We start from the raw sequence: 22,394 nt of genomic DNA on the forward strand, positions 1-22,394 counted from the left end.
AGCATTTGGTCATGTCCATGGGTTGCAGACTTCAGGCAGTCATTGACTGCAAAGGATTTTCATCCAGGTATTAAAGGCGATCCTTAGGTTTGAAATGATGTTGGTTTGTTCCATTACTTATGAGCCACCAACGATGGGGGTGTGTGTATGCCACTGGCTGTCCTTCCTGAATGGTTAGTGCCCCACTTTTGTCACACCCCTTAAATTACAGCTGAAAGTCCTGACTTCACTCCCATCTGGGTGTGTTTCCTTTCAACTTCAGTGTGGTGGTGTACAGAGGCCAACTGCCAAAACAGTTATCCTTGTTCCAATATTTCTGGCCCTGACTGTATATACAGCAGGATATTAAAGTCTTGAACTTCCACTCTGCCTATAACCTTTAATGTTAATTGGTATCCATGCATGTAAATGTCCACAAAAGCTGGCTACATTCTACCTACTCCTTTATTGCACAGACATGTGAAACAGGTGAATAGCTTAAGTAACCCCTAGTCCTGGTTTAGAAGCAAGAAGCAGTGTTCCATTTGATTAATATGGGTTTCATTGTCAAAAGTTCCTATACTTTCCTCATCTCCCTCCCCATACTTGACAGAATACAGTAGCACATTTTATATTGTGATCAAGGGCTCATAACTGCACAGTGGTCAAATGACCATACCTTTTCTATGAATCCAATCATCTTCCAAAAACATGCATCAGTGCAGGATAGAGAAACATGGCCATACCATAAAGCCAGGGGAATAAAAGGACTGTCCTATAGAATTGTAAGAAAGTATTGAAATGGTCAAGGTCTAATACAAGCGTGTTGGATGATTCTTCGCATCAAATTTTAATTACAGACTTCCTTTCACCACCTTTTGAATAATCCCTTCAATTTTTTCTAATTCCAAAATTTGCCTACAGCTCCCAAAACATATTTACAATTTAGTTGCCACTTTTTAATGTTTTGAACTTCTTCCCAAACAATTAAGATGAGAGTCATGACTGGCATCATTATTCTGTACATAAAAATAGCCAAAAGAACATCCCAGTTGCAACTAGTTGTACATATTAATAGTATAATATTCAAGTGATAACTATAATTAAAATATATTGATATATGACCAGTATTTGTTTCTAAAAAAGCTCCAGTGACAACTCATAAGAAAAGAGCAACTAGTTACATGAAGGGAACTTTGATGTTTTTATTTAAAGGGTTGCCAACCTTAGCCAATGAAAACAGAAGACAGCGGAAATGTAAAGCCTCTGCCTGACTTTATTATAATGAGAAATTTATAACCAAAAGAATTAGCGGTAACGATGAAGCTGCAAGGTGTTGCGTCGTCTCCAGGCAGCACGGCGCGAACCACCAATTGTATGATGGAACTTGTGGCCCTTGCCAAGACCACGGCTCTTCCTGCCAGCAGAGGTTAGCCCACGCATCTCTCTGTGTTTGTGAACTGGCTTGGTGATCCATTGCGTGTCTGGGTTGCGCCTGATAGCCTTGTGGAAAGGGTCAACCAGGATGACCTCAAAGAACTTGTACGTGGAATCTTCACCCACCCAGTAAGAGTTCAGTACTCTCAGGGCTCCACAGTGGCGACCAGCACGCTCCTTGATGAAAAGAAAGTGCTCATGTAAGCACATAAACATCATACAAGTGAAGAACTCGAATTTGGAAGTGTGGCAGATATCCAGTAAACAAGCTGGAAAGTTTCAGTCAAAGGAAATGGAATATTCAGTCATGACATTTAAAAACTACAACAAAGAATGCCAAAGACTTTTCTGTAGAGAGGAGCTCTTTCTTTACAGGGATGGGACTCAACAAGTATTTCATTTTAAACTTCCCATAAAGCATGATCAGTTAGCACTACCATAGTTGAACAGACCATTACAAAAGGCATTATTAGAACATGAGAGTTGCTATATAGCAAAGAAATGGGGACAGCAGTGAGTATGACATAACTAAACTCCTCACCTAATTGCTAGCCATCACATTATCCTAGTTCCCCAACCTAGTGCCCTCCAGGTGTTTTGAACTCCCATCAGCCCCAGCCAGCATGGCCAATGATCAGGAATCTGGGAGCTGTAGTCCAAAACATCTGGAAGACACCAGGTTGGGGAAGGCTGTCCTTGTTCTTGCAATACTTCCCAGGGCTGGGATTCCAGAAATACTGTAATTCGAAGTATGCATGCCTGAAGAACAAGGAACACAAGTAGCACACACATCTAGTTAACAGTAACTGAACACCTGTCTGCCAAGGAGAGTTCCCATATTAATACTGATCCATCCAGTTTTGACGGCAAATATAAAACGACTTATCATCTTTGTTCTATGTAACTTCTCCTTTCGCTATTTGTTTCTGTCTTTCAATGCATGCCCAATTTTATTTAGAGCAGAGACAGTTCTTTGCCTCTCTAGAGCGGAAGGTTAAAGTCACTGCGCATTACAGCATCCTTCAAAGCATAATATTCACAAGTTCCAACCAATAATTAGAATACCAAAATGCAAGCATTACAGCAAGAGTACCACTCAGTGGGGAACATGTTGTTTGTTAGCCATATTACCTTATTTTCACAATGTATGCTGTTTAAAATGCTACCCTGTCACAGTTTTTCAACTTTTGGAAGTTGGATACCCTTCTAATTTGGCATGAATTAAAGGAGATACAAAGACACACCATAAACCAACAAAAACCAGATTTGACCTATGGCAAGTTTCAGTGTAGATTAGTCCTGAAATTCTTACAATATGAACAAGAAGGCTATTTTCAAACTATGCGGGAACAGTGGGCATTATAAAAACCTGATAAAGGTGACAAGGGATACCCACCTCTGCTACAGACTGCAGGCTCCGAGCAAATTTCAGCTGGTTGACACCATGATGCACAGGTTTACCATAAGTAGCACCCTTAGGGACTGGACGTTTACGACCACCACGGCGCACACGAATGCGGTAGATGACGTAACCTACAACACAGATGAGTATGTTAAGATGGTGACAAAATTTAGGATTTTCCAGCAGAAATTTAGCATTCATTTTTCATATTCTAGTAGATACTCTTCCTGATACTGCATTGTTCATAACACCATAAATAATCTACTTAGCAAAAACAAGCCTTCATCTTGTTTTTATTGGATGACCTCATGTTGGATGACCTCATGTTTTTATACAGTCTATTTAGCTCATCTGAGATTCTCAGAAGCATGAAAAATGGCAGGAATTGTTTAGGCTGTCTGAATGCAAACAAAAATGGGAAGACTTGCTGCCACAGGACATGCTTAGACGAAGTCTCTATTCAAACACCTTGACATGGAGGTGTTCTTGCAGTTTAATATCCTTGCCTGCAGGATGGCTTGGAAATTAAGCTACATTGCTTTTAGACTAACAAATTTTACAAGCACAGCAAAGTAGCAAGGATTCTTGCACACTCAGCTATATTTGCACTGGGGACATGCCCCTTAAGCCAATGGTAGACAACCTGGTGCCCTCCAGATGTTTTGACTACAACTCCTATAAGCCTCAACTACCATGGCCAATCATCAGGTACAATGGAAATTGTAGTCCAAAAACCTGCACCAAGCACATAACCAAATGGGTAGACCAAGTTCACTTTTGCTACATTCCGTAAGTTGTAGTTACCTTGCTTCGCTTTATATCCCAGTCTGCGAGCTTTGTCTGGTCTGGTGGGACGGGGAGCTCGATGGAGAGCAGATAACTGGCGATACTGCCAGCAACGGACACGCAAGAGGAAACGCATTACATCTGACTGTTTCTTCCTCCATAGTTCTTGAATATACTTGTAGGCACCCATTCTGCCTTATCTGCTAAAAGAGATGCATGTTTACATCACGTTGCATTTCTCCATATATATATATATATATATGAACATGAACTCCCACAAAAAAAACAAGCAACAATGTTTTCCAGTCTCTAGAATTACAAAGTGCAGTTCTTAACATGACACATTTGATTCATAAACTTCAAGAACAACATCTTTATCTCCACTGTGCTATTGATAAACACTGTGTTTGATTTTACCAAAATCATAAACCTATAGCAAGACTGCTATTATTCTTTGGAAATCTATTTTTCCTACTAATGCTCGGTTAGAGGAGCATAAACTCATATAGCCCATGTTAAATTTACTCCCATAGAAAAATGCAACTGCCATTTTGAAGTCAAAGTGAATGGGAATGTGAAAAAGTCCATCAAAACTGAGGATTTGCATTGTTCCACTGGCCTTGAAACCCAGTGTGGAGTACTGTATATTGAAATACTATCCACAAAATAGTCAAGACACAAACACCACACATTTTCTTCCAACATTGTATTTTCCCTCCCTTTATGTATTTCCATTGTGGCATATGATAAATTAGTATTGAAAAGAACATATTGTCATGTTCTTATTGCAACTCCACTACACAAATTGTAGGACTCTTGTTTCCCAAACTAGTGGAACCCCTTCCAATAACTGTTGAACAAGTAAAAGCCCTTGCAGCAATCAAATGCTGTTCCTCATGTCCTCAAGTACTAAAGTGACAAAAGACCCCCAACTATTTTAAGAAATATACCCTTGTCACAACTACCCTTTTAGAGTTTACCCATTTTGAAGGCAAATGCACACATTAGCTATTATCATGAGCTCCAATCTGTTTTTACAGGTCATAGGAAACGACTTTATACCATATCAGATTATTTGTCTGTCTAGACTAGTATTTACTCTGACTGGCAGGAGCCCTGCAAAGTGACAGGTAATGCCTTCTCCCATCACCTGCTACCTCAGGGATAGGCAACCTGGTACCCTTCAGATGTTTTAGACTACAGCCACCATCAACCTCAACCAGCATGGCCCATGGTGAGGGATTATGGGTGTTACAGCCCAAAACATCTGTAGAGCACCAGCTTGCCTACCCCTGGGCTGCCTGATCCTTTCACCTGGAGTTGCCAGGGGCTGAACCTTCCGCGTGCAAAGCGTGTGCTGGACCACGAAGTCATAGTCTACTCTAGAGCAAGCAACGTGGGGGTTGCATCCCTTCGCCCTCTCGCCAAAACCCTGCGCAGGGAGCAAGGGCCCCACGCCAAATGAAAAGCGCCCCAGTAAAGCAAGTAATCGAACCCCCCTCTGCGTCTTTTCCTTTTCCTTCGCCTTCCGCCTGGCTCCTCCAAACCCTTCTCGCTTGGTAACTTGAAGGCCCAAGACCCGCCACCCTCCCAACCGGCCTCCACAGAATTAAGGCTTCCCACCCCAGCACAGCCGAGAAAGCCCAACCGCCCTCTCTCCTCGACTTCCCCCCGTGAGGCAGCGCCCCAACCAGACCCCGGGAGGCCTCCCTAATTTAGGATGGCGACGGATTAAACCGCCAAGAGCGGCTAACCCACAAATCCTACCTGGCGGCGCCCGGAGCCGGAAAGGAAGAGGCCTGCCCCCCAAAATGCTTTGCGTCAGGGCGCCCTGACGTCCGGAGAGGAAGAGTGAGAGGAGGTTGTGCCCAGATGTCTGCTGGGAAATGTAGTTCAGTAGTGTCTCGGGAGGCTCCAGGATCGACCGTGGTGGAGAGAACGCCGAAAGAACGCCGCCTCCTTCCCCAGAAGGTGGGCGGCGTGCGCTTAATTTCTCAAAAGAGAAGTGCCGGCCTCAGATTTCCCTAAAAGTCATGTTATTTGTCCTGGAAACGCTTCTCCTTAATTGCAGAGGTGGACTAACTTTGTATGTGTTTTAAGAGTGCTCTCTGCACACGCCCAGAAGCACTCCCCTTTTTACTATTTCGCGTGTTTCGGACTTGGGATTCGGCACTGCAAACAGGTGTCGTATCGAAGCGCTTAGTTCAAATTAAGCTCGAACTCCAGCCCAGAATCGGATGTTTCTTGGGGGTTAGAAGGAAGAGGAAAAAGGGATAAGCAGCAGCCTCTTCTCTGTTCCTACTAAAACCAAGGTGGTTGAGCGATTATCTTCTACTCTTATATTCTGACCTTCATCCAAGGAAGGTTTACTCCATTTTATTCTTACAACAGCCCTGTGAGGTAGGCAGAGTGCAACTGACTCATGGTAATTTGGTAATGGTAAAGCTTACTCATGGTAAGCTTTATGGACAGTGGGTATTAAGACCCTGGTGCTTTCAGAGGGGGCTTTCATGGAGCCATTACTCTGCCTCATCCATGGAATTTTACTTAAGGTCCAGACATCATTGTCTTTGAATCGTAATGGTAATTTTCCCACCGCTTCTTCGATCTTATCTCTTCCTCCAGAAAATCTGTTAATAATTAAAAGGTGAAATAGCTATGCAATGCCTTCTCACTGGTAGCACTCCATGTCCTCTGGAAATACTTCCAGTTTCCCTGGTCCAAACAGAAAAATCTATACTGTCTTGATGGAGTTGATAAAATATTGGATTTCTACACCTTTTATGCATTGTTTATGGATGAAGAGGAAATTCTAATTAGCTTTCAGGTGATTATAGGAGCAAGGGATGTTAGCTCCTCCAGTTTGATTAATCTGGTGTAAAAGGAAAATAATATGATCCTTTGTAAGTGGCATTGGAATAGTCTTAGAGAAGTTTCTGCCTGTCACCCCATAAAAGTAAATCATAAGGTCCAAGGAGTTTTGCAACTGCAGTGTTTCTAGTCCTTATGAATCAAAAGGTTGTTGTGGTGCTCAATTCTAGGTTCTTGAAACACAGTCTCCTCTGTGGCTGACACCTCCATGAAGCTACTGATGCACATCCACACGTGCGTGTGTGCGCGCGCGCGTGCACACACACACACACACACACACACGTTTCTAATACTTTAGAAATAAAAAGGATCCCTATCCTTTTGGGGAAGGGATGTAGCTCATGCTAGAGCACATACTTTGCCTCCAGAAGTTTCCAGGTACAATAATTGGCATCACCATATAGGACAGGGAAGGGCTCCTGTCTGCAACTCCAGAGAGCTGCTGCCAATCAATATAGACCAGCCTTCCCCAACCTGATACCTTCCAGATGTTTTGGCCTTAAATTCCCATCAGCCCCAGACAGCATAGTGAATATGTTAAAAGGCTTTACTTTGTCATATCTTTTCAGTTTTGACCTCTCAGTAATGATATCTAAATGTCATCATCATCTGTGGTATTTTGTCAGGATCTATTTAGCCCAGTGTAACAACGTGAAAGGAGATGGGGAAAGGCTACAAAGTGGTGGTTTGTGGAATGGCTTCCGTGGGGAAGACAGCCATTTTGGAACAAATTCTCTATGGCAATCACAGTGTTGGTAAGAGTTCTTCTTTTCTGTCTTCCAAAAAGGGTTATTATAAAACACCTGTCTGTTTTATTTAATAACAAATCTATTAAAATAGACGTAACATGATTGTGGTAGTACCTATAAAATGGTTTATTTATTTATTTTATATCTTGGCACTCAAGGAGGCTTACAGAACCAATTAAAATGGATTAAAACAACAAATATATTAAAGTACAATAAAAACATAACAATTACAAAAAATATAAAATACAGTGCCCAGCCCATCAGAGCCACTTACAGGTTAAAGGCCTTCTTAAATAAAGTGGTCTTTGCTTTGTTTATAGTTCTTTCATTGTTCATTTACATTGAGTAACGAACCAAGTTGGTTTTTGCTTGTCAAGGCTTGTTTAGAAGTTTCAGTCCTGGAAGAGAGTTTGGTTATGCCAGGCAGGGTAGAAACAGGGTAGACAAGGATGGTTCCTCCTCTTTGCCTTGGATCAGACATCTCTCAGAATGTCTCTGTAGAATAGATAAGAAGGGAGCTGAGAGAACCTTAGGGTGCAATCCTATGTATGTTTAGACAGCAAAAGTCCTACAACTCCCAGTATTTCCCAGCCAGCATTGCTGGCTGGGGAATGCTGGGAATTTTGGATTTTTTCTGTCTAAACATACATAGCATTGCACCTTCAGGCATAGCTTGGCCTCTCAACTGTGGGCCAATCTAAACAGAAACGCTTTGTTAAGCAATTTGGGCAAAATCCACATTTTCACAGAATCGAATTAGCTTTTTCCATGGTACACGCAGGGCTGTATTCCTCAGCTTTTGCGGTGTATATGGGAACTGAAGCTGCATGGTGGGGTGGGCAAATCCCTCCACAAGTAGAAATGAACATCAGCAATTGCGGAGCAGCCAGTGAGGGGAGGCTTGCTCCGCCTCCCTCGCATGTTCAAGGGAGACTGAGCAGGAGTGCAAGAGGCGCTGAGTGGAGAGTACGGAGCCAGCGAGGAGGGAGAGCATGTTATCTTTGATGTATATTAACTGCCCAATCAACAGGCTCCCCCCGTCCCCCCAACACGGGCTCGATGAAGTGCTTCTGAGTACATGTTCATGAAAATCATCTGCCCTGGCAATCACCTTTCTTAGCTGTGCAGCTTCGAATCAACAGGCATCCACCATTTCTCAGCTGTGCTCCTTCATAGCTGCACAGCTTCAAAACAGCAGAGCTGGTGAAGTAGAACTTCAAAGTAGAACGAAGTAGAAGGCAGTGAGTTACTTCCGGGTAGACATGTTTACCCCTCTGCTCTCCCCATGCCCGCGCCCCACGCTACTTTCCCTTCTGCCAATCAGTGCTGCTTCCACCAGCCCATGCCAAAGCCAGCTGAGGTTACATGGACTCCCGAACAGCACTGAAGCTGCTGTGACAGGAAATCTGACACAAAATGAGTTTGAAAAAAACCTGGATTTAGGGCAAGAAATGCCAGGCTAGCTACAGAGGGCAGCTTGCATCATCTGACAGTATTGATTTGGGGGTGGAGTAGAACCGGAGTAAAAGCCCCATGTAGATGGGGTCTGTGACTCTTGAGGATTTGTATTTCCTGCCTTTAGGGACAAGCCAGCTTGTGGGAAACTTGAATGCTAGATTGGGGAAGAATGGAGCGCTCTCCCTTTGGATCTGCCATGGTAGATTTTCTCCTTTTCTGTAAATGCTTGAGTTGTACCTTAGAGCAGGGGTTCCCAACCCCCGGGGCCCCAGACTGGTACTGGGCCGTAGGCTGTTAGGGACCGGGCCGCAGCAGGGATGTGGGAAGCCCCCTTACCTTGGGTCTGTGGTGGGGGGGAGGCGATCCCCCCCGGAATCCTTGCCGGCCCTGACCGGCTCTGCTCCGAGTCCGCGGAGCTGCCAGCTGGCTCCAGCCGCTAGCGGGCTTCCGGCTGCTGGGATGGAAATGGCGTGCGTGCGGACGCCATTTGCATCCCTGTTCAAGTAATCGGCTACGTACTTGAAGAACAGGGACGCAAATGGTGTCTGCGCAGACGCCATATCCGTCCCAGTGGCCGGAAGTCCTCCAGCGGCCAGAGCCGGCCGGCAGGTCCACGGTCGGACCTGGCCAGGATTCCGGGGGGGGGATCGCCTCCCCCCCATGGACCCAAGGTAAGGGGGGTTCCCACACCCCTGCTGCGGCCTGGTCCCATCCCCCCCCCCCCCCCGGTCTGTGGAAAAATTATTTTCCACGGGACCGGTCCCTGGGCCCAAAAAGGTTGGGGATCGCTGCCTTAGAGCATGCCTTCTTTTTCTCATGTAAGTGAATAGCTTGGTTTCACTCTTAGTGGAAAAAGCTGAGGACTATATTTGAGGATACAGTTGGAGTGGGGACAAGAGTTGAACCACTGACTGAGTAGCCGTGTATGGGACTGCATAGACGTTGGATGAAGGCTTTCCAACAGGACCGCATAGTAGGGTGGGGCAGAGAGTCCTCTCACTGGGCCCACAAGGCGCATAGCACGATGCGTCTTGTTCATGGAGGATTGTATCATGGAGAATAAGACTATTCATGGCTATTAGTCATGATAGCTACGTATATATTACCCCCAGTATCCAAGGCTATATGCCATTTGCTGGGGAACATGAGCAGGAGGGTGCGCTTGCATTCCTGTCCCGTTGTGGGCTTACCATGGGCGTCTGGTTGGTCACTGTATAAACAGAATGCTGGAGCAGGCTTTGGTCTGATCCAGCACAGCTCTTCTTATGTTACGTTCTTATTGTCTTTACGTAATGTTACAAGAGGATCAGAGTTCAGATCCTAAGGGATGATGATGATGTGGTGGTGGTGGTGATGAATCAGTACAAAAACACCCCCCCCCCCAATCAGGCCTAGTTATGCTCAGGTCATAGGTCATTACAAAAACCATGATTTGATAAGCAGAAAACGTGTCCAATTCATAGTTGTTGATCATTAACCCATCACATGTGCAGTGGGTGCTGGATTGGGGGGACTATTTGACATACAATATGCATTTTTGAGAGCTTATTAATTTTAGGGAGTGCTTTTCTCCTTTTAAAAATAAATAGGTGCAGAGTGCAACTCGACAATAGAAGATATTTACGTGGCTGTGGCTGAAACGGATCGAGGAGTAAAGGAACAGTTACGTCTGTACGATACCATGGGGGTGCAAGAAGGAGAGGACTTCCCCAAGCATTACTTCTCTGTTGCAGATGGCTTTGTTCTGGTATATGCTGTGAATAGCCTGGAATCCTTCAAGAGAGTTGACTGGCTCAAAAAGGAGATCGACAAGTTTAGAGACAAAAAAGAGGTAAAAGACCGATCCCTTTAATTCTTCCACCCTGTCTGACAGATTATAATGATTACATGACCCATAAAGGAAGATGAGCTTGTCATCTAAAGTAGCTGCTTAGCAACTTGTAGATCAGGGAGGGCGACTTGTGGTTCTTCAGATATTTTGGCCTACAGCTCCCATGATCCTTCACCATTAGCTATGCTGGCTAGGGCTGATGTGACTTGTAGCCCCAAACATATGGAGGGCCATAGGTTGTCCACCCCTGCTCTAGATCATACAGTTTTTCATGTGCCAGAGAATGCAGAGGTCCGGAGATGAGAGAAAGGGAAGTGCTTCCACTATGGATAATCCCCCTGTAAAAAGCAGCAAAGAGGTTGCTTGCTCTGGGTTATATCCAGCGTTGCATGAGTGGACTTCTGCTTGCACAGTGAGACTTTCCCTTCCTTTCTTCTCCCCTACACCCCCTGTCCACCCAGTCTGCTCTGGATATGGGTGCACAGGGAATGCAGGGGGCCGACACATCTGTTCCACCAGTGGCATTTTTTCTGCCCTTCCCTTACCATTTTTTTAGTCTTTCTATGTTTCTTATCCTTTTCACAGAAGGTGTCCCTCTATCTCCTTCCCAAACGGTAACTGCAGAGGTGAGAGTGAAAATCTCATGTTAACAGGGTCTAATGTGAATTGCACTGTTTGAAAATAGCTGTTGTAAAAGAGTCTTAGAATCCACTGAATCAATGGTAGCATATTTCATTCTGGCATTTATGCTCAGTTGCCTGATTATTACTTCATGGATTTTGTTTAGCTTCCTTCAGAAAGAAAGGGGCGGAATAGAAATTATAATAATAGTAATACTAAATGCAGTAATGAATGATGGGTTTAGGGGGAAATTTGGGAACATAATCTAGGCTGGAATCCTATGCACGCTTACCTGGGAGTAAGTCCCATTGAACTCTGTGGGGCTTTCTTCTGATCAGATATGTATAGGATTGCACTGCTAATGTGTTTCACTGTGGCTTCTAAATCAGATGCTTCACAGGGGAAATGGCTTCAGTGTTTGCTAACAGAATGCTGTAGCTCAGCAAGCTGGATGGTATCACCTACTACAGGGCGCTGTGGATTTTCCTGCAATAAATTATATATATATTGAGCCCCTAATGGGTCTCTTAACTAAGTGCCTCTAACAAAAAAGAAAGCACTTATCTGGGGCCATTTAAAGTAAGTGTACATGCGGCTGCACTTATATAATGTTGCCTGAGCAAGTTCTTTCGTAACACACGGGGCTTGCTGGCCACATTGATTAATGCCATGGAAGAAGAGAGCCTTCGCTGTCTTTCCCTGACTGCAACGTAACAGTAATACATTCTTATGTAAGGATCCACTGGGGCTTGGCTTTCATTGTGTCTTGTGAGCTTATATAAGGAGGATATGGATTCCTAACATTCTGTAAATTCAACCTGCTAGCAATGGGGTGGTGGGATAATTTATTCCATAGCATAGTTGCCTTGACAAACAGCCGGCAAGATTCCTAGAGTTATAGACCTGGTTTGCATGTAACGACAACCCAGAGTATGGGTGGAGTATGGGTTGTCTTTGCAGAGAACGCATGGTTTGTTGTTGGGTTGTGAACTCTGGGTTGTTCGTGGTTAACATCCCATAGTTAAACCATAATGCAAGGTTCGCACAAAACGTCAACCCACAATTCAAAGACAACCCATACTCAGCCCGTACGCTAGGTTGTTGTTATGTGCAAACCATGTCGTAGAGTTGCAGGCTATTCAGTCTAATCCCCCATTAGAAATGTAAAATTTCCAGAAATTTTGAGGCCATGGAAAAAGAAACATTTTCCCCTGTTTTTTTCCAGAAATTTTTTTTGAGAAGAATTGAAAAATAAGCGATGCTTACAGATCTAAAGTCACTGTGTTGCTTTAAGACAGCAGTCTCCAACCTGATGCCCTCCAGCTCCCATCAGCCTCAGGCAGGGTGGCCAATGGTTAGGAATGCTGGGCACTCTAATCGAAAATTGCTGGAGGGCACCAGGCTGGGGATGGCTGCTTTAGGACCATAAGCAGCCTTTCTGTTCCTAAAGTTATTTTATGTATGACTTACTTTGCTTATAAAATTATCATTATATATTTTAAAACTTTTAATAGTAAACTCAGTTAGTAAATTTGTAATTATTGTCTGAACAGATTAGAACTACATTAAATGACCGCTAAAGCATCAGAAACATAGGTTTCTATAGAACCATACCAAAACTGTCAAGAATTCACATTTCCTGTGAAGAATGCACAATGGTGACTCTACTCACATATTGGAAAAACGAGCATAAATGTCTATCAGTAAAATATACTTTAGATCAATAATTTTAATAAGCAATGAAAGAAATAACTATGCTGGGAATCTTACGAAGAGAATTAAAAAACATTTATCCCCATAGCTTCATTATTTCCAGACATTTTGCATCTCTAGTGTTTCTATAAATATATTCTTATTCCATAGTTTTTAGAAATCATTTTGGGTAATGGCTGGATAATATTTTGGGTAAAGGCTGGGTAACAATTTATAAATATTTTGCCTTAAATTCTAAAAGAAAATACTTCATAATCCAAAGCTGTTCAATTTTTATAATTTTTCAGAAAAAAAAATGGTCCTCAAAACAAAACAGAAAAAAAGGGTTTTCCTGGATTTTTGTTTTTTTCCGGGCCTTCACATCTCTATCCCCCATCCAGTTTCCCCTCCATCCACTTTCCCCCCCTTTCTCCTCAGTCTTTGCAGTCCTAGCAGAAAGAGGCGGTAGAATGGAGTACACCGCATCAGACTGCAAAGTGGTGCTGGTGGTGTGGGGGATCACATTTTTGAACACATCCGCAGGGCTGGCCCTACCATTAGGCAGAATGAAGCCGCTGCCTCAGGCAGCAGTTCCTGGGAGTTATGAGAGGCAGCAAATGTTATTACTCTCTTTTTTGCCAGGGATGGGAAGAGGTGTGTTTGAGACTTTCTCAGATGCCAAAATAACTTGGCTGATTTTGGGAACTCTGCACCTTGACTTGTGGTGGTGGTGGTGGTGGTGGTGAGAGCACCATTTTGTACGGTGCCTCAGGCAGCAAAATGCCTTGGGATGGCCCCACACTCCCCTGTGTTAAAAACTCTGCAACGTGTGGGATTGGAACATTTCTCCTCGATGTGCTGGTTTCTATTTGCAGGCCGTTTTTGAAAACATGGGATAGTATTCAAAAGTTGGATCTGCCACCAGTAATCTCAATTAGCACAGTCCATTCCTCAGCATTATACTACTTTATTCCCACATCATTCCATTATGTGTGTTGACCCAGCCTTGGGGAAAAGGAATGATATAAATCTAACAGATAATACATAGGAATAGAGGGCAGGATGGTTTGTAGATGGAAGGAAAGCTATGTGTGGGATGGCAAGGTTAAAAAAAGGAAAGAAATCTACAGCAGGAGTGGGAAACCTGGTGCCCTCCAGATGTTCAGCTACAACTCCCATCGCCCCTAGCCACTGGCAATGCTGGCTGGGGCTGAGTGGAATTAAAATCCCAAAACATCTTGAGTGGGATCCAAATTTAGTCATAGTGAGAGCTGACCCACTGAAATCAGTGGGACATCAGTCATGGCTAACATAAGTCCATTGATGTCAGTGGGTCTACTTTAAGTATGACTAAATCTGGATCCAACTCCTGGAGGGGGTGCCCCTCTCCTGATCGACATAGCCTCCAGAATTTAGCTGGGGGCAGACACATGAAGAAACAGGGTGAGGAACCATACTTGCAAAAGGGTGCTAGCTATTGGTGGGGTTCCTACCATGATCAGGTCTGTCTTCACATGGCCCTGGTCAGGAAATCATTGATGGCACAGACCAGCTGTTTGGGAGGCAAAGAAGGGGCCTGAACTGAGCAAGTCCCTGTTCCTGCAATTCCCTCTCTGTGGACTGGTAGTATTGTGGCCTACCTGACCATGGCTACGCATGGGCAGCCCGTAGCTTAGGATGGGCAGCGTGTGCTCTGCAGGCCACACATGAGCCATGCTGACCCTTGGTGAGGCCCCCGCTGCTGCACTGCTGAAATTACTGCTCTGTGGGGCAAGGGCAGCAGGAGTGGAGCTTGTTGGGGGGAGATGAAAATGACCCCCAGAACCCACCCATGTTACACCTCTCCCCCCTGCCCTAGGTGCTGCACGGATGTGTAGCTGGATCAGGGCAAGTGCCTTTATAATAGAATGTAAAAAGGACAGAAGGTGGCAACAGGTTGTTATTTGTTTACTATTAAATTTATTTCCTAATCTGATTATATAATCGGTTGTCATAGCAATACTGACTGTTTATGATTCAGCTTCCTAATTTATGAATGCACACTGCATCGAGGAACCTGAACCACAGAACACCTATCCTGTGGGCAAATCCTTAATGGATTCATCTTGCTGTACAGAAAAGTACCGGGTGAATTGTCTCTTCCTTGTTCCATCGAGGCAGAAGGGAAATAGCTTTCTCATTTATTTATTTTTTATGAAAGCCTTTTGAAAGTATCTGAATTCATGTCAGGTTTCTAAGGCGGTATAATAAAGAGGGAAAATAATCATAAAGCCCCTTTAAGCGGCAACCTTAATTTACTACTGTTCAGAATAAAAAAGGCACACCTCAAAGTCTAATTCTGTAAGTTCACGTTGTGCCGTGGAACTATGCAAATATTGTTAAATCAGCTGTGCTTTGATAGCCACAATCTCCGTTGCACATCCCAAATAGTGCCATGCATTCTGGCTTGGATCCTGGTTCTTTTCCACCCACGGGAGCTTTGCCTGAGGGGAGTGCCACCCAGAATGCTCCCATGGGTGGAAAAGGGGAGGCGAACTTTGCCGATTGCCCCTCCCTTTGCAGCCTGTAGTGCAAACTCCCCCCACTGTTCTGGAGGGTCCCCTGACCCTCTAGAGGAGATTTGGGGGGAGGGAAGACTTCGGGTGAGATGGAATCGATGAAGATTGCCTCCTGCCCCATTCTGTCAGTAGAAATGTTCTGCTGGATCAGAAGCCTTCTGTGGACTGAAGGAGCCCTTCCATTCATGGATGCACAACTGTAGATCCAACCCTTTAAATACTATGCATTAGGTCCAGACTTAGTCATACTAATTGGAAATGCAAGTAAAGGAAGGATGATATGATAAGCAGCAGGAAAGAGCAGGGGACTTCTCACAACAATCTACAAGGGATGTGAAAAGTGAACAAGTCTTTTACCCTGGTCATTCTGAAGCCCTTCCCAAATCCTTTATCAGCTCAGGACCTTCTGAGAACATTGCCTTTTTTAATGCATACCACTGCAGCCATGGGGACTAGAAAAGTATTCCTTTTTAATCAGTTTTTATTCTGTGGAATGGATGTTTTACAGCATGATCACAGCCATACACACAGGTATTTCCTTCTCCATCTCAACCAGTTGGGTCCACTTGAGCAATAAAAAAATGAAATGCTAATTTCACACACAAGTGCTAATGGAATTCGAGATGGTAGCAGTGCTTCACACCCACATAACCTCTGTCACTGTAGATAATTTTCGGATAGTGTGAGCAAGATGAAGGGCTGGATCAACTTACTTGTGACCAACTTAAGTCCCACATGACTAGATGTTTTGGCCTGCAACTCCCATTAGCCCTAGCCAGCATAGCTAATGGTGAGGGATGATGGGAGTTGTAGGCCAAAACATCTGGAGGGCCACAAGTTGTCCATCCCTGCACTAGGGGAATATTTATTGATAATCTCCCCCCACCCCCCGCTGTGGCTGTCCAGTCCATGGGTGCTGCATGTTTGCTTTCTGGGCCATGTCCTGTTTAAATTCCCTGATATGGGAATGCCATGTGGTCAGTCATTTTAGCCTTTCCATTTTTGCATCCAATAGGAAAGCTGGCTGTAGCCAGTCCCCTGGGCTCATCAGCCAGTACTGATCTCCAGGTGATGGTCCCAAGCCAGGGAACCTCTCTCAGGGATGGGGAACCTCTGTCAGTCTGAGGGCCAAATGCCGTTTCAGAGAGGCTCTCAGGGGCTGCATTCTGGAGGTGGGTGGGGCTACAGGCAAAAGGGGACAGAGCCAAACACCAGCACATTTTAGCTTACAATTCTCATTAACTAAGCCATAAGAGAGGAGGCATTTCAACTTTTTACAGTAAGGGAAAACTGCCCAAAGCCAAGAAATTACCAACATGAGATGGTCTGGGGAAAAGGGGCATGGCCAGGTTAAGGGTGTGTGGCCAGTTGGGGAACCCCAGAGGACCAGGTTTGGGTCCTGGGCCTGAGGTTCTGCACCCCTACCCTGTACTGTGGGGGAATCCACTCTGAGCCAGTGGTGAACTGTGTAAGGAGGCGGCCAAAGCCCTGATGACCATCAAGCGACCTGCCATGAAGCCACTTTGCTTTGGCATGCACATGGTTAAATGGGGATTCTTAAGCCTTTAAGGGAACAATCCATGCTGGCTGGAGGATGTTGGGAGTTGTAGGGCTTTTTCCTGTCTAAACATGCATAGGATTGCACCCTAAGCAACAGAAAGGTTGCCCCGCTGTACCGCTTAGGAATCTTTGCTTGTGGGAGGCATCTTTCAGAGAGTGTGGGAGGTGTCCCAAATGCGCCTCAGTTTTCCAGGCTGAAAAATAAGATTCGGAAGAGGAAGCAAAATAAACTTTCAGAGAGACTGTATTCTAACTGGCATTTTTCTGGCAGTGAAGAGGGAGGTGGAACAAATCCATAGTCACGCCTTCTGACTAATTTTTAAAAGAATTGGGCAGAGGCCATATTTTAAAGACATTTAAATCTCGGTGCTGAGGTGTATCATCTCTTTGGCACAGGGCATCAAAGGGCATCATTTGTCCATCTTTCTTCGTCATGCAAGAATGACTAAGAATGCTGCAACCGCCCTCTAACATGGCTGAGTTTCGCCCTTTGTTCCATTTTTGTAAAAAGGGGGATTTTAAAAAGTGCTGAAATGTTGACTTTCCTGCCTTGTGTTCTGGAGCATAGGAAGTTGCAGGCACCAGGGTTGGGGGGGGGGGCAGGGGGAGACAGGGAGGAAGCAGACCAGTTGGAACAAAATGACTGCCCCATCCATACCCTCACAGATTATTGAGCTTGGTATAGGTGGATAAACAACTAAGCTTAACTATCCAAGGTGCTGAACCTACTTTGGGGATTGGAATTTGCACCTTGGATACCTCCTTTAGACTTCTGACTGGTTCTGGCTGAAACCCAGAGTGGATTCACAGCCCCACTGACAGCAGAGCCACCAGCCTCCCACTGCTGCAGTGCCTAGGCCAGGAGCGCAGAATTTCTTTCAGGATTGAATTTCAGAGAAACTCGCAGAGGCCACATTCCAGTGCTGGGTGTGACCAAAGCCAAATGGAATGGGACCAGAAATACCAGCACGTTGTAGCTTAACGCTCCTACTGCCAGCAACTGAGCCTTAGGAAGGGCATTTCAACCTTTCAGAATGCAGGAATAATGGCACAGAAGCTGGGAAACCACCACATGATCTGTAGTTGGGGAACGGTGGTGGGACCTTTCCCCAGCCGCTTTCCTTAGCCTCTGGTGCCTGAGATTCTGCACTTCTGATCTAGCTTGGTATCAGTGGGGTTTTTGCAAACCATCTAGTAGTTAACTATGGGTTGTAGCCAATGTTCATGTAACTTAAGTCCCATTCACGTCAGTGGTTTTACACTAAGTAGGACAATAGTTGGCTACAATGATAGTCCTGCTTACAGCGCCTTCTCCCGTACCAACCTGCTGGGTTACTAAAGTAATCGAAGGGCATGTTCCTGGTGGTTCCACATGGTCCGTTGGCCCAATTGGAGTCCACCAGGAGAAGAGCCTTCAGTGTGGTGGCTCCCTTTCTTTGTTACTCCATGCCCCAGGCAGGTGCCAACACTGTGCCAGCGCCTCCTGAAAACAGCTCTTTTCCAGGAAGCATTCCTTAACTGATCAGCCACCATTTCTATTTGTAGTCTGTTTTTTAAAATAGCATAATTTTAATCTGGTGTTTTAGTCTTTTTATCCTTTTACTGTTTTATCTGTTAAGTTCATCACTCTGAAAACTGTTCTAGATATGGAGCGGTATACAAATACTGTAAATAAATAAATACAACCGTATGTACTGATACTAGCTTGGGTGGACTTGGAAGTTTATGTCTTCCTAAGGAAAGGAACGTGGGCTGCTTCCTGAAAAGGGTGAAGGGCCATTAACCAAAGGAAGGGGTCACCATCTCAGTGAGGCAGTCCATTTGGTGCTTGCAGATGTTTCTCAGTCCTTCAAGATTTATGCCGGGGGGAGATTGATTCTGATGAGTAGCTCTGGGCAGTGTAGGCTGGTGGCTCCAATTTCGGTGGGGCTGTGAATGCATTTTGGTTTTCAGTCAGAGCCAGCCAGAACACTAAAGGTGCTATCCAAGGTGCTGAAACTTTTTAAATTAAAAACAATTAAGGTTCAGAACCTCGGATAGCTCCTTTAGCATTCTGGCTGGTTCTGACTAAAATTCCGAGGGGATTCACAGCCCCACCGAAATTGGAGCCACCAGCTTCTGAGACACACCGCTCTGGAGAAAAACAACCACCAGAACTGATTTCTATAATTCCAAATGTAGCCTACTCGGGGATGGGATGCGTGTGAGAGAAACCGCAACTAGCAGTTATGGCCGAGAAAGGAAACCAGATGCGTCGAGATGTTTGAGTTCATACTGCTCCCATATTGTCCAGTCTTTGTTTGGGCTTTACAGAAGAACTGTTCTCACACACACACAGTGCTGACTAGTGCAGGATCTTCTCTGCTGTGAAGTTTGTATGCAGAAGTGGTTAGGCTTCATTGTCCCCCTAACTTCTCTCCCTAATTGCTGTGACCACTGGGAAGTACTACCTCCCCCCTTCCTTTGTAAAGCCATCCTTTGTGATTTACGCCCTTACCTTCTGTCTCAGTTGATGCATTTCTTATTGGTGCCAACGAGCACCCTGAGTGTGTGTGTGTGTGTGTGTTTTGCAGGTGGGAACAATGCGGGGCTGTAATATAATATTTGCACAGCACTCCAGACACCAAATGCTCAGTAGAGGCTGATGGCTCCAATGTCAGTGGGACACTGAATCTGCTCCAGGTTTGACTGGTTCTGACTGAAACCTGGAGCAGATTCACCGCCCCACTGACATGAGAGCCACCAGCCTCCGCTGCAGATGCTGTACATTTAAGATAAAAAGAGCCAGCCCTTATGACAGCCTTCCCAAACTTGGTGGCCTGGAGAGGTATTGCGTTACAACCCTTATCATCCCCAGCCAGCATGCAGGCTGGAGATGATGGGAGTTGTAGTCAAACACATCTGGAGAGCGCTGTTGTTGGGGAAGGTTGCCTTGCAGTCTTTAGACAAAAGAGGAGTTTCTGCAGAGTGCAGACAGTAAAGCAGATAGAGAGAGGAGGGGAAAAACAGGTAAGAAAGAGCCGAAGAGTACTAGTGGGAGAGAGATGTGGGCAAAGCAAGATATGAAAAACAAGCAGAACAGAAGGTGAAACTGAGAAACAAGTAAAGCAGCGAGAAGAAAATTATAGTAACCAAGATGAGAAAGAAAAGTAAACAAATGTCTTTGCTGTAGAGGGAGACAAACATACTTATCTGGAGGTTACTAATTGCTGTTTACTTATGGGCTTGCAGTTGCTTGTGGTATTTTTCAAATGATGGCCTGTATGATACAAAGAATACTTTAGCACAGACAGCGTTAGTCTAGGGCTTAGAAAGAAAGGCTCCTTCAGACATTGGGTTAGATCCAGACTGAGTCATATTTAGAGCCATCCCCATCAAAATAATTGGGACTTAAGTTAGTCCCACTAACTTAAGTCCCACTTATTACAGTGGATTCTGCGCTTAAGTATGTAAGTCTGGATTCAACTGCTACAATCGGTCAAAATGTGGCATTTAAAATGATGTCAAAGAAACAAGACCAAAGAGGCATGCCATCAGTCCATTGGTCTGTTGCGCTTGACACAACAGACTTGGAGCTCTCCAAGTCTCCAGGGTGGGGCGCCTTTCCGATCCCTGTTCCCTGAAATACTTTACTGGAGATCCTAGGTTTAAAACCTGGGTGCAAAGCACATGCTTTACTCATAAGCCTCTCCCCGCCTTTCTGATGGATCGTTTCTTTTCAGGGATCAATTGTTGTCCTAGGCAATAAAACGGACCTTTTGGAGGAGAGGCAAGTGGAAGCTGAAGTAGCTCAACAATGGGCCAAGCTTGAGAAGGTGAAGTTGTGGGAGGTGACGACAACAGACCCAAAGACACTGCTGGAGCCCTTCACAGTATTAGCAAGCAAACTGTCTCAGTCCCAGAACAAATCGGCATTTCCTTTGCCTGGACGGAGGACCAAAGGCAATAATGATGATAGCTAAAAAAATTCCCACCCTATTCTGCTTTGAGTTAGTGCTTTGAGTTGCCTCCTCATTCGGCTGTTCCTTTTGCACTTCAGGAAGCATTAACCGGGTTTGATGGGTGCTGTTGGTAAACTCTTGCCTGCAGCTTCCTTTGGTTGTTTCTTAAGCCATTGAACAGCCTGGGGGATCCGAGGTGAGAATGGCTTTGAAAGTCTGTATAAAGCACTGAAATGATCACAGTGGCCTGCGCTTAATTGAGAAATTAGTTCTTTAGGTATAAGGGGGTAGGTGCTACAGTGCACAGATGGGAAAGGCTGAGTATTTCAAAATGGGGACACCTAGGGCTTAAACATACATGATTTTAAATCTACAAATCTAAATCTGTGTCTAGGAGCTACAACTTTTTTCTTCATGTTTACTCTAGAGTAGGTGCATGGGCACAATCTCCATTGGAACCCTAGTGTGTGTGGTGGGAGGTACGGGGGGGGGGGCTTTAAGTTCTGGACTGAGGCCTCTGCATCTACTCTAGAGTAAAAATGGAGGTGGAATGTAGCTTCTAGACACAGATTTAAAGTATTGTCTGTTTTAGCCCCTAGGGTGGTTCCATACTGGGCTAGTTCACACGACATGGTGGGCTCACCATGGGTTGTTTAACCCATGATGAGCTGTGGTGTGGGCCAGGCAAGATTTTGAGTATGTAACTCCGAGTGGGGGTTGCCATGTCATGTGAACCTGGCCACAGAGGGTTATTTGAGGGTTAAACAACCCTCACATAACCTTACAACAGACTGAGGGTTATGCAAGACTTGCTTAACCCTCAAATAACCCTTGGTGCCGAGGTTTGCAGACATGGCAACCCCTGTTTGGGTTTGCATATTCAACATGCTCATTAAACAAGCCCAAATGAGCCTGGTGTGTCGTCTGAACTGGGTCACTGTATATTATGCAATTACCCTGACTCATTCATGGAATTTTACTGGGGGAGGTTGGAGGAGTCCAGATGTCATGTCTGCCACTTGTAGCTGTCTGTGTTTTCCCACAGCTGCTTCCATCTTTTTTCTTTCTACCAAAAGAACAATAACAACCCACAAACAAACCCATGAAGGAGGATAAGATGGAATAGCTGCACAATGCCTTTTGATGAGTAGCGCTAGGAGCCCTCCTGGAAGCACCCCTAAAATCTAGTTGGCACACTGCTCTTTAAGCCATTCCATTTATTGCAAAGGGCAGTAGCTTCTCAGGCAACCAATGCAAGGAGGTTTAGAAAAGCATCTATTTGGGGAGTATTTTGCACACAGGGTTTGATCCAGATTTAGATGGCTGCAACTGGGCTTGTGGAAGTAGACTCTCCCCACCCCAGTGGCAGCTTTCTAGTCTCCTAAAATGCTATAGAGGGCTGGGGGACCCTACTGAATGGGGTGAGTTGTGATGCTGGGGACGGGGGGAGATGATCCCTCCAAATGAGGCAGAAGCAGCTTCTGGGAGCAGAGCCCTTTCATTAATTGA

At 45.0% G+C, this 22,394-nt stretch overlaps 2 protein-coding genes across 7 annotated transcripts; one reads left to right on the top strand and one right to left on the bottom strand.

The window, feature by feature from the left end:
* Positions 1-1,235: 1,235 nt before the first annotated feature.
* RPL15 (ribosomal protein L15) lies at positions 1,236-5,432 on the bottom strand. 4 transcript variants are annotated; one of them, XM_084858330.1, is made up of 4 exons: positions 5,372-5,432; positions 3,623-3,804; positions 2,813-2,949; positions 1,236-1,593 (listed from the first exon to the last, which is right to left on the bottom strand). In XM_084858330.1, exons 2-4 carry the CDS (start codon positions 3,792-3,794, stop codon positions 1,288-1,290), a joined length of 615 nt encoding a protein of 204 aa, XP_084714456.1. In that variant the 5' UTR covers positions 3,795-3,804; positions 5,372-5,432; the 3' UTR covers positions 1,236-1,287. The 4 variants fall into 4 exon arrangements, with proteins under 4 accessions (XP_084714456.1, XP_084714458.1, XP_084714457.1 ...); XM_084858332.1 differs by having other exon boundaries at positions 3,623-3,807; XM_084858331.1 differs by having other exon boundaries at positions 5,228-5,432.
* NKIRAS1 (NFKB inhibitor interacting Ras like 1) lies at positions 5,423-21,127 on the top strand. 3 transcript variants are annotated; one of them, XM_084858337.1, is made up of 4 exons: positions 5,423-5,916; positions 7,102-7,230; positions 10,272-10,513; positions 20,667-21,127. In XM_084858337.1, the coding sequence occupies exons 2-4, from the start codon at positions 7,137-7,139 to the stop codon at positions 20,904-20,906; spliced, it is 576 nt and encodes a 191-aa protein (XP_084714463.1). In that variant the 5' UTR covers positions 5,423-5,916; positions 7,102-7,136; the 3' UTR covers positions 20,907-21,127. The 3 variants fall into 3 exon arrangements, with proteins under 3 accessions (XP_084714463.1, XP_084714461.1, XP_084714462.1); XM_084858335.1 differs by having other exon boundaries at positions 5,423-6,004; positions 20,667-21,126; XM_084858336.1 differs by having other exon boundaries at positions 5,423-5,575; positions 20,667-21,124.
* Positions 21,128-22,394: the final 1,267 nt, after the last annotated feature.

The sequence above is a fragment of the Heloderma suspectum genome, chromosome 5, assembly GCF_057233095.1.
Source record: "Heloderma suspectum isolate Gila_16-S chromosome 5, 16-S_ref, whole genome shotgun sequence".
Classification (NCBI taxonomy): Eukaryota; Metazoa; Chordata; class Lepidosauria; order Squamata; family Helodermatidae; genus Heloderma; species Heloderma suspectum.

Excerpts from the sequence above, each read along its gene's own strand:
- RPL15 (XM_084858330.1), bottom strand. The coding sequence starts at position 3,794 with ATGGGTGCCTACAAGTATATTCAAGAACTATGGAGGAAGAAACAGTCA. Across the intron at positions 2,950-3,622 it reads GGGATATAAAGCGAAGCAAG|GTTACGTCATCTACCGCATT; the intron begins GTAACTACAACT and ends TCTGTGTTGTAG. Across the intron at positions 1,594-2,812 it reads GCCTGCAGTCTGTAGCAGAG|GAGCGTGCTGGTCGCCACTG; the intron begins GTGGGTATCCCT and ends CTTTTCATCAAG.
- NKIRAS1 (XM_084858337.1), top strand. The coding sequence starts at position 7,137 with ATGGGGAAAGGCTACAAAGTGGTGGTTTGTGGAATGGCTTCCGTGGGG. Across the intron at positions 7,231-10,271 it reads CTATGGCAATCACAGTGTTG|GTGCAGAGTGCAACTCGACA; the intron begins GTAAGAGTTCTT and ends AAAAATAAATAG. Across the intron at positions 10,514-20,666 it reads AGTTTAGAGACAAAAAAGAG|GGATCAATTGTTGTCCTAGG; the intron begins GTAAAAGACCGA and ends GTTTCTTTTCAG.